At 44.6% G+C, this 13,935-nt stretch overlaps 1 protein-coding gene across 1 annotated transcript in view; it reads left to right on the top strand.

Moving 5' to 3' along the window:
- pold1 (polymerase (DNA directed), delta 1, catalytic subunit) overlaps positions 1-13,935 on the top strand; it is a 182,736-nt gene that overhangs the window by 106,427 nt on the left and 62,374 nt on the right. Inside the window, exons 18-19 of the mRNA XM_080217759.1 lie at positions 8,864-8,959; positions 11,041-11,178. Coding sequence (XP_080073885.1) covers positions 8,864-8,959; positions 11,041-11,178 — 234 coding nt within the window. The remainder of the gene's footprint in view (positions 1-8,863; positions 8,960-11,040; positions 11,179-13,935) is intronic.

The raw sequence follows: 13,935 nt of genomic DNA, 5'->3' as shown, positions 1-13,935 counted from the left end.
AGTTTCCTCCGGGTGCTCCAGTTTCCTCACACAGTTTAAAAGACGTGCTGGTTAGGTGCATTGGCCATACTAAGTTCTCCCTTGGTGTATCCGAGCAGGTGCCCGAATGTGACAACTAGAGGATTTTCATAGTAACTTCATTGCAGTGTTAATTTAAGCCTACTTGCGACTGATAAGTTAAAAAAAAATAAAGACAATGTGCAGAGTGTGGACTGGGCAAATCCATTCCTTGCTCGTTCCAAAAAACATTCAAATCCAATTCATGGTCTCACAATAGAAACAGGCAAGATCCAAGCTGACAAGCTAAAGCACTGTACTCCATCTTGGGCTTAAGAAGCTTGACCTTAATCATTCAATTTTTGTGGATTGGATCAATTGTTCTTTTAAGGCGCTTAGCCTGGTTGCATATTTCCTTCCCTCCCACCTTCTCTCCCTCCTCCTCCAGAAGCTGAGGTTCAGTTCCATGAGTGCCGGTACAGTAACTATTCAACTGAGAGCTCACCTTCCTTGACTATGTTATTTCTGCCTTTTATCCTCATTAGCAGGAACCACTGGATAGCAATGAGTGGCTGACCTTTACCATGAAGTCCAGGGCCTTGTCCCTTTCCAACCCCTGCTTGTGCAATAGGGATGGAAGAGCCTTTCCCCGGCCTCAGAATCCAGTTTGTTAGAGATTATTCACTCTGCAGCTTCTCTCTTGTTCACTTTAGCTGACACCAGCTGCCCACTTCAATGCACGTGATGAGAGAATGAGCTTGAGAGAATAACAATTTTTCTTTCCCAAGAACCATAGAAGTGTACAACACAAGAGGAGCTGCCAGTGGTAGTAGTTGAGGCGGGTACAATTTTATATTTTAAAAAGTGTTTAGATAGTTACATGGGTAAGATAGGTATAGAGAGATGTGGGCCAAACGCGGGCAATTGGGACTAGCTTAGTGGTTAAAAAAAAGGGTGGCATGGACAAATTGGGCCAAAGGGCCCGTTTCCATGCTGTAAACCTCTATGTCTCTTGATCAATTGGCCTATTGTGTTTGTTCTGGCTTTTTGCAAGAAATGTGCAAAACCTTGTTTGTTTTTTTTTAAACTGGTTTATGGGTTGTGAGCATCATTGGAAAACCAGCATTTATTCTTATTTATTGATTAGTCATAAGTAAAGCTTACATCAACACTGCAGTGACGTTACTGTGAAATTCCCCATGTTGCCCATCCCTAATTTCCCTTGAGAAGGTGGTGGTGACCTGCCTTGAACCGCTGTCGTCCATGTGCTATGGACACACCCGCAGTGCTGTTAGGGATTACCAAAACTTTGACCCAGCAACAATGAAATAATAGTTCTAATTTATATCAGTGAGTGACTTGGAGGGAGACTTGCAGTTGGTAGTGTTCCCACTGCTTTCCTTATTCTTCTAAACAGTAGACGTGATGTGGAGATGACGGTGTTGGACTGTGATGGGCACAGTAAGAAGTGTCACAACATCAGGTTAAAGTCCAACAGGTTTATTTGGTAGCATGAACTCTCGGAGTGCTGCTGCTTCATCAGGTGAGTGAGCTGATGAAGGGGCAGCACTCCGAAAGCTCGTGCTACCAAATGAAACGGTTGGACTTTAACCATTTAATGTTGTGAGACTTCTACTGTTCTAAACAGTAGAGATTGAGAGTTTGTATGGTGCTCTTGAAGGAGCCTTGATGAATTGCTGCAGTGCATCATCGTTGGGGTGGCACAGTAGCGCAGTGGTTAGCACTGCTGCTTCACAGCTCCAGGGTCCTGGGTTTGATTCCTGGCTCGAGTCACTGTCTGTGTGGAGTTTGCACATTCTCCTCATGTCTGCGTGGGTTTCCTCTGGGTACTCCAGTTTCCTCCCACAGTCCAAAGATGTACGGGCTAGGTTGGTTGGCCATGCTAAGAAATTGCCCCTTAGTGTCCAGGGATGCGTAGGTTAGAGAACATAAGAACATAAGAAATAGGAGCAGGAGTAGGCCATCTAGCCCTTCGAGCCTGCCCCGCCATTCAATAAGATCATGGCTGATCTGTCGCTGCTCAGTTCCACTTTCCCGCCCTCTCCCCATAACCCTTAATCCCCTCTCTTATCAAAAACCCATCAACCCGCGTCTTAAAAATATTTAGCGAGGCAGCCTCCACCACTTCAACGGGCAGAGAATTCCAGAGATTCACCACCCTTTGAGTGAAGAAGGATTAGAGGGATTAGTGGGTATAATATGTAGGGACGTGGGGGTAAGGCGTGGGTGGGATTGTGTTCGGTGCAGACTCAATGGGCCGAAGGGCCTCTTTCTGTGCTGTAGGGTTCTATGATTCTATCATCTTCATGCTGACACCCCCATTCTTTCTTTGTACTTCCTTTGCTTTAAGTATTGTCCAGTTTTCTTAATAGATGCAATGGCTTCTACTTTTAAAAACTCCCCAGTGCTCCTAAAACCTGCTGCACATTTCTGTCCGAATCCAATTATTTTATAGAATCATAGAATCCCTTTGGTGCAGAAGGAGCCTATTTGGCCCATCGAACCTGCACCAACAACAATCCCACCCAGGCCTCTCCCCGTAACCCCACTTTTTTTTTAACCCTGCTAAGCCCGCTGATACTAAGAGGAAATTTATCATGGTCAATCAACTTAACCAGCACATTTCTGGAGTGTGGGATTAAAGCGGAGCACCTGGAGGAAACCCGCACAGACATGGGGGTGAACATGCAGACTCCACACAGACAGTGACCCAAGCTGGGAATCGAACTCGGGTCCCTGGCACTGTGAGGCAGCAGTGCTGACCACTGTGCCACCTTGCCTCCATGCTGTTGGATAAGAAAATAGTCTTTCCCATTTCATGCCATCAGAATCTTGCTCAATTACACAGAACCTGTATTAAAGTGTCTCTTAGCCATTTCTGCACGACTGGAAATTGTTGTAGTATCACTAACTCTCCTCATAATCATGGTACCGTATCCTTGGCAGCATTCCCGGTTCTGAGAGGAGTTTTTCATCAGCTGACCTTGATACTTCCGATAAAATAATGTTCAGTTTGTTCGAAGACTTTTCCTAATTTAGTCTTTTGTGAAAATTGAATTGTTTTCCTGAAGGCAGAAGCTTTAGCGTTTGTCCATGACACTGCAAACAGTTGGCTTCATGGTTCAGTGATTACAGCGCTGATCTTGTATAGCAGTGGTCGTGAGTTCAATTCTCACTGGAGCTCCAGGCTAAAACTTAGGGAAGCACGGTGCATGGCCTCACAGTGCCAGGGAGCCGGGTTCTGTTCCCAGCTTGAGTGACTGTGCGGAGTCTCCCCGTGTGTGGGTTTTCTCCAGGTGTTGTGGTTTCCTCCCACAGACTGAAAGATGTGCTGGTTTGGTGCGTTTGGCTATGCTAAATTCTCATTCAGCAGACCCGGACAGGTGCCAGAGTGTGGGGACTCGGGATTTTCACAGTAACTTCATTGTACTGTAGATGTAAGCCTTATTTGTGATACGAATAAGTAAACTTTAAAAGTTAATTGAGTGAAAACTCTGTGACGGTCATTGGCGATCTATTTTATTTAGCTTTGCCCACTTGCTTACTCTGTTGTCCCAGCAGATCTCCATTGATTGTAGAAGCAGAAACTGGAAATGCTGATGGTAAACAGCAAGTCAATCTGTACCTGATCTGAACTTGATAAGAAAGGATTTTGGTTTGGTTGGGAAATGAGGAAGGAAGGAAATCAGTGAATACTTCAATCAAGGTGCAAATTACATTAATGAGTTGAATGACTTGCAAAGTGCTGATTAGTCTCATTCCACTCATCGCTAAAGGCATGGAAGAAATCTTACTGGCGCACGGTTCTGTCTAAACATAGAGAAGCAAAATGCTGCAGGGGAGCTGACATTAAGATGTCATTTTTTTTTTGGGAGTGTTGTTGGGACAGATGACCAAAGGCTTGGTCAAAGAGATAGGTCAACGTTAAATTGTTCCATGCAGTAATGCATCACCTGCACAAAGCACTGGTAAGTGAAGGAGCACTTATGGCGATGGCATGTAAACTTTAATGCAATGGACAGTGCAAGTGCTGCCCTAGCACTTTTTCAGTTCAGTTCTTCTCACAGTCCGATTGTGAAATAAAAAGACTTGAGTGTTCTGAAAGATAACTACAAGTAGCTGTGAGACTATCCAGTGACGATGTCCTGTCTTTGTTTCTCTCACCCTGGGGTCAGCTGTTAAAAATTTGGGCAGTGGGAGCAGCAAATTATTCTAAATCAAAAGGCACCTGTTTTTTGATTTGATTCATTATTGTCACATGTATTAGTCTACAGTGAAAAGTATTGTTTCTTGCACACTATACAAAGCATAGAGAAGGAAAGGAGAGAGTGCAGAAAATCGTATTACAGTCATAGCTAGGTTGTAGAGAAAGATCAACTTAATGTGAGGTAGGTCCATTCAAAAGTCTGACGGCAGCAGGAAAGAAGCTGTTCTTGAGTCGGTTGGTATGTGACCTCAGACTTGGTTTTGATTTTGCTTTACTATTGTCTCATGTATTAACATACAGTGAAAAGTATTGTTTCTTGCGTGCTATATAGACAAAACATACCGTTCATAGAGAAGGAAACAAGTGCAGAATGTAGTGTTACAGTCATAGCTAGGGTGCAGAGAAAGATCATCTTAATGCAAGGTAAGTCCATTCAGAAGTTTGACAGCAGCAGGGAAGGAGCTGTTCTTGAGTTGGTTGGTACGTGACCTCAGACTTTTGTGTCTTTTTCCCAATGGAAGAAGGTGAAAGAGAGAATGTCCAAGGTGTGTGGGGTTTTTAATTATGCTGGCTGCTTTTCCAAAGCAGCGGGAGGTGTAGACAGAGTTAATGGATTGCGTGATGGATTGGGCTACATTCATGACCTTTTGTAGTTTGCGGAGTAAATTTTAAGGAGGACAGCACGACATTGCAGCATTTTCTGCTGTAATGTGGAATATGGGTATGTACTCGCAACTGCTGACTTCCCTTTCTTGGTCACAATGCAGTGTGACGGGAAAGGGGAAATCAGACTGAGCACCACAGTTGCTTGCCTTTCAGTGGCTGACTTTAGAGCCAGGGTTTTGCTCAATCACTACTTTTTCTGTGAAATTTTATGTGACTAAGGGAGACAGGAAAGGGTAACAAAATGTTGTTTTAAAGCCCAGACTGAGGTTCGAAGTTTCCTCAGTGCGTTGACTTGAAGACTTCGTGTGAAATTGATTTTGAAAATCCTAAACAATTTGTAAGGTGTTTGTAGCCGTAGCGAAAAAAAGGCCTACTGTAATCCAGTACCAATTTAATTTCATTTCGATCACTGCTTAGCATTACATAGAATCCACAACAGGCATGTGGCCCAGCTGGTTTATACTCCAATGGGCCTCTTCCCACCCTGCCCCATAACCCTTAACCTTCTCTACTTCAACCTCTCCATGTGGCACTAAGTTCTACATTCTCAACACTCTGTGTAAAGACACTCCTTCTAAGTGTTTTCCTTGATCTGTCAGTGACTTTTGTTCTGGACTCGTCCACAAATGAGAACAGTTTCTCCACATCTGCATTACTGAATTAGAGGCAGCATGGTGGTTAACACTGCTGCCTCACAGCGCCAGGGACCTGGTCTTGGGTCACTATCTGTTTGGAGTTTGCACATTCTTCCCGTGTCTGCGTGGGTTTCCTCCCATAGTTCAAAGATGTGTAGGTTAGGTGGATTCGCCACAAACGTGGCAGACTATAAATAGGTTGAGGGCCCGTGTAAGATTATCTGTCAGAGAGTTGGTGCAGACTCAATGGGCCAAGTGGCGTCTTCTGCATTGTAGGGATTGTACAAACCCCTTCATAGTTTTAAGCATTTTATCAAGTCTCCTCTTAGTCTTCTGTTCCAGAGGCAAGAGCTGCAGCTGTCCCTAATTCAGTAATACGGACATGGAGAAACTGTTCTCATTTGTGGACAAGTCTAGAATCATCAGTATTTCTTGATGATTTCATCCATGCAATTCTGAACTTTCTGAGGCACTCCAGTAATCATTTTGTGGTATGCAGGCCAAAGCTATGCAGAGTACACAGTGGCCCAACCAAAGTTTACTACAAATTAAGCATTATCTCCCTGCTTTTGTATTCTATTTTTCAGCACATGAACCTCAATACTTTGCTGCATTCTTTTTGGGCTTATCTACCTCTCATGTTGGAGCAAAAGTGGGCCATTTGGCCCATGAAATCTGTCCTAACATCCAGTGAGATCAAGGCTGCTCTGACAATGATAACCCTCAACTCCACATTCCCACCTTATCCCCATAACTCTTGATTCCCCTAAAAATCTGTCTCAGCCTTGAACATACTTGATGATCCAGCCTACACAGGTCCCCATGGCAGAGAATTCCTGTCAGAGCAGAAATTCCTCCTCGTCTCTGTCTAAATGAGTGACCTTTTGTTTTGGAGAACATTGGAAACATTTCAAAATGGCCCTCGCACAAAGTACAATAATATTCAGACTCTCTGCATTTTATCATGTTGCACGTTGAGGTGCCTCAGTATGATCAAAGAAACATCACAGACGTCTTAAAATGATCATTACAAATATGCCAAAGTATTTATGTTGCCTAACTAGAGCAAGTTGCACTCTGAGGTGCTTCTGTACAATTGTGATACATGTAATATTCACCATATACATTCAATATGAGTCATATTGTCTGAGGGGGTTCTATAGAATTCCCCTCCCCTCGATTCATTACGGCCGAAAGGCCTTAGACAATGATCTTACTCTTTGCGCCTCTGCAATGGATACCCCAAGCATTAGTACGTCACTCAGCATGTAACCCTGGGTGTTGTTTAAAGTTTATTTATTTGTATAGGCTTACATCAACACTGCAATGAACTTACTGTCAAATTATGCTAGTCACCACACTCCGGCACCTGTTCGGGTACAATTTGTTATGGTGAAATTAAATTGCTACTTATCTATCCATTCTGTATGCTTGTTTATATCTTCCCATATTCTGCTGTGGTCTTGAACATTAACGGTGGCACAGTGGTTAGTACTGCTGCCTCACAGCGCCAGCGACCCAGGTTCGATTCCTGGCTTGGGTCACTGTCTGTGTGAAGTCTGCACGTTCTCCCTGTGTCTGCAGGGAGTTTCCTCCAGGTGCTCTGGTTTCGTCCTACAGTCCAAAGATGTGTGGGTAGGTTGATTGGACATGCTAAATTAATCCTTAGTGTCCTGGATGTGATAGGTTAGGGGGATTGTCAGGGTAACTAAGTGGTGATAGGTTCTGGGTGGGATTGTTATCGATGCAGACTCGAATGGGCCAAATAGCCTCCTTCTGCACTGTAGGGATTCTATGATTTGGTAGACCCTTTCCCCAAATTTCTGTAAGTGGTAACCTACAGTGGTTCTGACACATGTGAGACATCACTTCACACTTCCTGTTAATCTGAGGAACCTTCGTCAGCTCCTATCCTGTGCTTCCAGTTTTGTGGCCATCTTTACATCTATTGTATTACCTGATCTCTTCCGGCACACTTTCTGGCACCTAGTCAAAGGGCTTCTGAAAGTCCATGAAGACCACAACCACTGTATTGCCTCTTTCCCACCCTGTCTGTCATTTCTTTAAAGATATGTGAAATAAGAATGTCTCACAAGCGCCAAAGGCGTCATTCATCTGAGGTTGGGGCCGGGCTGCATTGCTGGGGGGAGTAGCTGAAGCTTTACTCTCCATTAACATCTCATTTGGGATGGTGCTTTAATACTGACAATTGATGCCTGAAATGGAGGTTTTAACCTTTTACACCATGATGTGTAATAAGCACGGTGGTTAGCATTGCTGCGACACAGTGGTTAGCACTGCTGCCTCACTGTGCCAGAGATCAGGGTTCGATTCCCATCTTAGGTCACTGCCCTAAGTTTGCACGTTCTCCCTGTGTCTGCGTGGATTTCCTCCAGGTGCTCCCACAGTCCAAAGATGCGCGGGTTAGATGGATTAGCCATGCTAAATTGACCCTAGTGTCAGGGGGATTAGCAGGGTAAATGCGTGAGGTTGCAGGAATAGGTGGGATTGTTCAAGATTCTCTTAAGGTTAACATGCAGGTTCAGTCGGCAGTTAAGAGGCAAATGCAATGTCAAGAGGGCTAAAATACAAGAGCAGGGATGTACTTCTGAGACCGTATAAGGCCCTGGTCAGACCCCATCTGGAGTATTATGAGCAGTTTTGAGCCCCATATCTAAGGAAAGGGTCCAGAGAAGATTCACAAGAATGATCCCTGGAATGAAGAGCTTGTTGTATGAGGAATGGTTGAGGACTCTGGGTCTGTACACATTGGAGTTTAGAAGGTTGAGGGGGGAATCTTATCGAAACTTCCAGGATACTGCAAAATCTGGATAGAGTGGACGTGAACAGGATGTTTCCACTAGTAGGAAAAACTAGAACCAAAGGACACAACCTCAGGCTAAAGGGACGATCCTTTAAAACAGAGATGAGGAGGAATTTCTTCAGCCAGAGAGTGGTGAATCTGTGGAACGTTTTGCCGCAGAAGGTTGTGGAGTCCAGGTCATTGAGTGCCTTTAAGATAGAAATAGATAGGTTCTTGATTAATAAGGGGATCAGGAGGAAAGGCAGGAGAATGAGAAAAAATATCAGCCATGATCGAATGGTGGAGCAGACTTGATGGGCCCAGTGGCCTAATTCTGCTCCTATGTCTTATGGATTGCTGTCAGTACAGCTTGATGGGCTAAATGACTTCCTCCTGATCTGTCGGGATTCCATGATGAATTACACATCTAGCTTCTGTTCATCTTCTGGCAACAGGTCATTTCCCAGAATAATGCTTTGTGCTCCTGCCCTGTGAATAGGTTTGTAAGTCACGAACTAATGTTTTTTTTCCCAGAGTGTCACTGGATTCGGCCGACAAATGATCGAAAAAACAAAGCAGCTAGTTGAATCGAAGTATACCATCGCAAATGGCTACAAAACAGATGCTAAGGTAGGAACTTTCTATTTCCCTCTTCAATATGCACAGCACACATCAGTTGGCACAGTGGTTAGCACTGCTGCCTCACAGTGCCAGGGACCCAGCTTCAATTCCGGTCCTGGCCACTGTCTGTGTAGAGTCTGCATGTTCTCCCAGTGTCTGTGTAGGTTTCCTCTGGGTACTCCGGTTTCCTCCCACAGTCCAAAAATGTGCACGTTAGGTGGATTGGCTGTGCTAAATTCTCCCTCACTGAATCCGAGCAAGTGCCGGAGTGTGGCGACTCGAGGATTTTCACAGTGACTACAGTGACTTTGCTGCAGTGTTAATGTTAGCCTGCTTGTGACTAAGAAATACAAATAAAATAAATAAACGAGAACATGTTCTGAAAGTTAAAGTTTATTTATTTGTCACAAGTCGGGCGACATTAACACTGCAATGAAGTTATTGTGAAATTCCCCTAGTTGCCACACTTCGGCACCTGTTCGGGTACATTGAGGGAGAATTTAGCATGGCCAATCCACCTAACCAGCACTTCTTTCGAACTGTGGGAGGAAACCAGAGCACCCGGAGGAAACGCATGCAGACACAGAACGTGCAAATTCCACACAGACAGTGACCCAAGCCTGGAACTGAACCTGGGTCCCTGGCACTGTGAAGCAACAGTGCTTCCCACCGTGCCACCCATGGCTGAAAAGCTTTGGGAAAAGATTCACCACCCAATATATAAACCTATCCTTACATTTGCATAGTTTAAATGCACGACCCTGAGTCCTGCCCATCCGCTAAACTGGAATAATACCATAAATAGGCACCACAACCAGCCCTTTCATCACTTTAGATATCCAGTTCATTCTAATTGATTGGTTCTTACGCAGTATGGCTCAAGGTCTATTCCAGGCGAGTGCAGTGAAGGCTTGCGAGAAGACTTGAGTTGCCTCTGCTGTTGTTTCTAACTTTTCTGATGTGATGCAGTCTGCAACTATCCAGTTCCCTGTGCCTATTCAGCTCAGAAAGCTGTCTCAGATGGCAGAATAGACACTGCAGGGAAAGGAGGGTGAAGTGTGGAAGCAACAAATGCAAGAACACAAAAAGAGAGAGGGGAGAAAGCAGGGAGCAAAACAGCAAAGGAGCAGGGATAGGAGCAGAAAAAGCATGAGAAAAAAATTAAGAGTCATCACCGCACACAAATCTTAACACATGATCTGCTGATCTTTTTGGCTTGGTATTGCACCATATGATGTACTGAGGTCATGATAGGCGCTCATTAAATAGAACCACAGAAGACCTATGGTGCAAAATTTGTCCCATCGAGTCTGCACTGACTCTGAAAGAACATCTTACACAGGCCAAACCCCCTCCCAGCTTTTTCCCCACATCACTGCGCAGTTTTACCATGGCTAATCCCTAACCTACACATCTTGGGTCACTAAGGCGCAATTTAGCATGGCCAATTCATCTAACCTGCACATTTTTGCACACTAAGGGGCAATTTAGCATGGCCAATCCACCTAACCTACAGATCTTTGGACACTAAGGGGCAATTTAGCATGACCAATTCACCTAACCTACAGATCTTTGGACACTAAGGGGCAATTTAGCATGGCCAATCCACCTAACCTACACTTTTTAGAACACTAAGGGGCAGTTTAGCATGACTAATCCCTAACCTATACATTTTACAACACTAAGAGGCAATTTAGCATGGCTAATCCCCAGCCTACACATCTTAGAACACTATGGGGCAATTTAGCATGGCCAGTCCACCTGACTTGCGCATCTTTGGTCAATGCAAGATTTTTTTTGAATTTGTTGAGGACATGCCGTAGAATCTTAAGGGCTAAACACAAGGCTTAAATCCAAATTGCTATTATTTTGCACGTATCACAATTTGCTGAAATCTGATACTGAATTCTTGGGGCAGCTCAGTCCAAACCTTGAGGTCTAAAAAAGGTCAAACAGAAAAGGCAAGTGGATTTACGAGTGTTAAATGTTTGGTCCTACGATAACTGAATTGCTCTGTGTCTAGTACCACGATTTATTGTATACCACCTCAGGGGCTTGACAATGTTTGATCCCAGTTTTTTTAAAATTAGGTGATTTATGGTGACACAGATTCTGTGATGTGTAAACTGGGAACAGAGACAGTGGCAGAAAGCATGACATTGGGTCGTGAGGCAGCTGAGTGGGTTTCCAGCCACTTCGTTCCTCCGATTAAGCTGGAGTTTGAAAAGGTGAGTGGAAAAAGCAAGTATGACTTTTTTGTTGATCTTTATGGGACACAGTGAAAAGTATTATTTCTCGCGCACTGTACAGACACTTGGGTGGCACAGTAGCTTAGTAGTTAGCACTGTTGCTTCACAACTCCAGGGACTCGGGTTTGATTCCCAGCTCAGGTCACTGTCTGTGTGGAGTTTGCACATTCTTTCTGTGTCTGCATGGGTTTTCTCCGGGTGCTCCATTTTCCTCCCATAGTCCAAAATGTGCGGGTTAGGTTAATGGGCTATGCTAAATTGCCCCTGAGTGTCCCAAGATGCATAGCTTAGAGGATTAGTGGGTAAATATGTAGGGATAGGGGGATAAGGCCTGGGTGGGATTGTGGTTGGGGCAGACTTGATGGGCCGAATGGCCTCTTTCTGCAATGTAGGGTTTCTGTGATTCTATACAAAGCATATCGTTCATAGAGTCCATAGGAGAGAGGGAAAGGAGAGGGTGTAGAATGTACTGTTACAGTCACAGCTAGGGTGCAGAAAAAGATCAACTTAATATAAGGTAGGTCATTCAGAAGTCTGATGGCAGCAAGAAGGAAGCTGTTCTTGAATTGGTTGGTATGTGACCTCAGACTTCTGTATCTTCCCCAATGGAAGAAGGTGGAAGAGAGTATGCCCGTGGTGGGTGGAATCCTTGATTATGCTGGCTGCTATTCCAAGGCAGCGAGAAGTTTAAAGTTTACTTATTTATCAGGGTCACAAATAGGATCACATTAACATTGCAACGAAGTTATTGTGAAAATCCACTTGTCGCCACACTCCGACACCTATTCGGGTACGCTGAGGGAGAATTTAGCATGGCCAATGCACCCTAACCAGCATGCCTTCCGGACTGTGGGAGGAAACTGGGGCACCCGGAGAAAACCCATGCAGACACGAGGAGAATGTGCAGACTCTGCACTGACAGTGACCGGAGGCCAGAATTGAACTTGGGTCCCTATGAGGCAGCAGTGCTAACCATTGTGCCACTGTGCCGCCCCAGTATAGACGGATGTGTGGTTCGGAGGAGTCCAAATGGTTTCGCAGAATTGGTCTACCCCAGTAAATGTGCATGATGTAAACTGTGGCAACACTAATACATCCTTTGGCTGTTCGGTCTCCATTTGCCCTCTCTGTTTCCGTGTTTGAATTCATGTTAACTGCCATTTTTTGGCATTTCAACAGAATTGCTTTTTAAGTAGTTAAAAATTGTTGCACTCAATAACCAAACTGAATGTAATTTATGGTTGCAGTGCCAGCGCTCAAGCTGTTTGGTGCTGAGGTTCACACTTGCTTTGCATCCATAAAGTCGTTTTGCAAAGCCATGGTGATTCTTTAACGTTTTAAATAATTCCACTTATATATTCACAAAAAGAAGCATCAAGTTTAAAAAGAAGGAAGCTGATGGCTGCCAACACAGAATGGAAATTTATTTCCAAAAGCTCATTTCTTTCTTGACTTACTTGTCTTACTCTTTTCTTGCTAATTTATCTTGTTCCCAGCAGCTTGAGAATTTTTGGTCCGCTGGATTATGGCTTAATTCTGAACCTCATCTTAAACTTTATCAGTCATGATCAGCCTTTGTGGGTTAAGCCCCTCTCAGTTGTCTTCTTCTTTCCTTTGGCTTTAGGAGCACGAGTTTTTGACCCTAAACCAGCCCAGTGCCCTACTGGAGAGCAGATGTGACTCCTAAGATGCCACCCTCAAACTTGAGTTAAGAGCAAGATGTTGTTATGTGCTCCATGTTTTGCTCAGGATTTCCCCAGTCGCAGGCTATTTGTTTAATTAGTTTTATTTATAAGTCACAAGTAAGGCTCGCATTAACACTGCAATGAAGTTACTGTGAAATTCCCCTAGTTGCCACACTCCGACGCCTGTTTGGGTCAATGCACACAACCAGCACATCTTTCAGACTGTGGGAGGAAACCCACACAGACACAGGGAGAACGTGCAAACTCTGCAGAGATAGTGACCCAAGGTGGGAATCGAACCGGAGTCCTTGACGCTGTGCGACAGCAGTGCTAACCACTAGGCTACGATGCCGCCCTTTTTTGGCATTGGAAAATGTCAATGACCAGCGAGGTTTTGAAGTGCAGTCAGTATATCAGCTGGCCAATTTGGCCATACCAGTCCATATTTTATTGAGGGTTGCCCACATGCTCTTCGGGAGATTGAAGCTTGGTTTGTTGAGATATTGGATTGGACACACTCTGCACTCGCCCCAAAACCAGAGGTTGGCAGACCTTTGCATGGCCCACCTCCCCCACCCCACACTACAATTCCCATGGCGGACGGGATGGGAAGATTCCCTCCAATGTATTTATTTGGGAGGATGCTTTCTGTCCAAGCTTTCCTCCAGGTTTCATCAAGTGTTATGAAGCTGGAGATGTTCGATTTGTGTCCAGAGCAGATTTCGTAGAACCCTGTGGCTGGTGGGGGCCTCATATGTCTCTCTGGATGGGAAGGTTCAAGTTTCTGCTTATGTGAGTTATTTCTCAGCGTGTTGCTGCATTCTTGCTGAATGGAGGCAAGAGTGATATTTGAGAGGACTGGTAACCACTGAAATCAAGTTGATCTCAGAGCTCCAGAGATTACCCTCAATACCGAGTGAAATTGTGCATCATTCAGTCTGGTGTGATAACCTGAGGCTACAAACAGGTGCACAATAAGCAGCTGTTCGGAAGACCAGATCCAAGGCAAAAGTACAGGTGATGGAAGTTTGTGCACCTGAGTTTGTGTTGG

The sequence above is a fragment of the Carcharhinus amblyrhynchos genome, chromosome 35 (assembly GCF_965287045.1).
Source record: "Carcharhinus amblyrhynchos chromosome 35, sCarAmb.v2.hapA, whole genome shotgun sequence".
Taxonomy (NCBI): domain Eukaryota; kingdom Metazoa; phylum Chordata; class Chondrichthyes; order Carcharhiniformes; family Carcharhinidae; genus Carcharhinus; species Carcharhinus amblyrhynchos.
The sequence above is the reverse complement of the archived record's forward strand: the minus strand, read 5'-3'. Positions and strand labels throughout refer to the sequence as shown.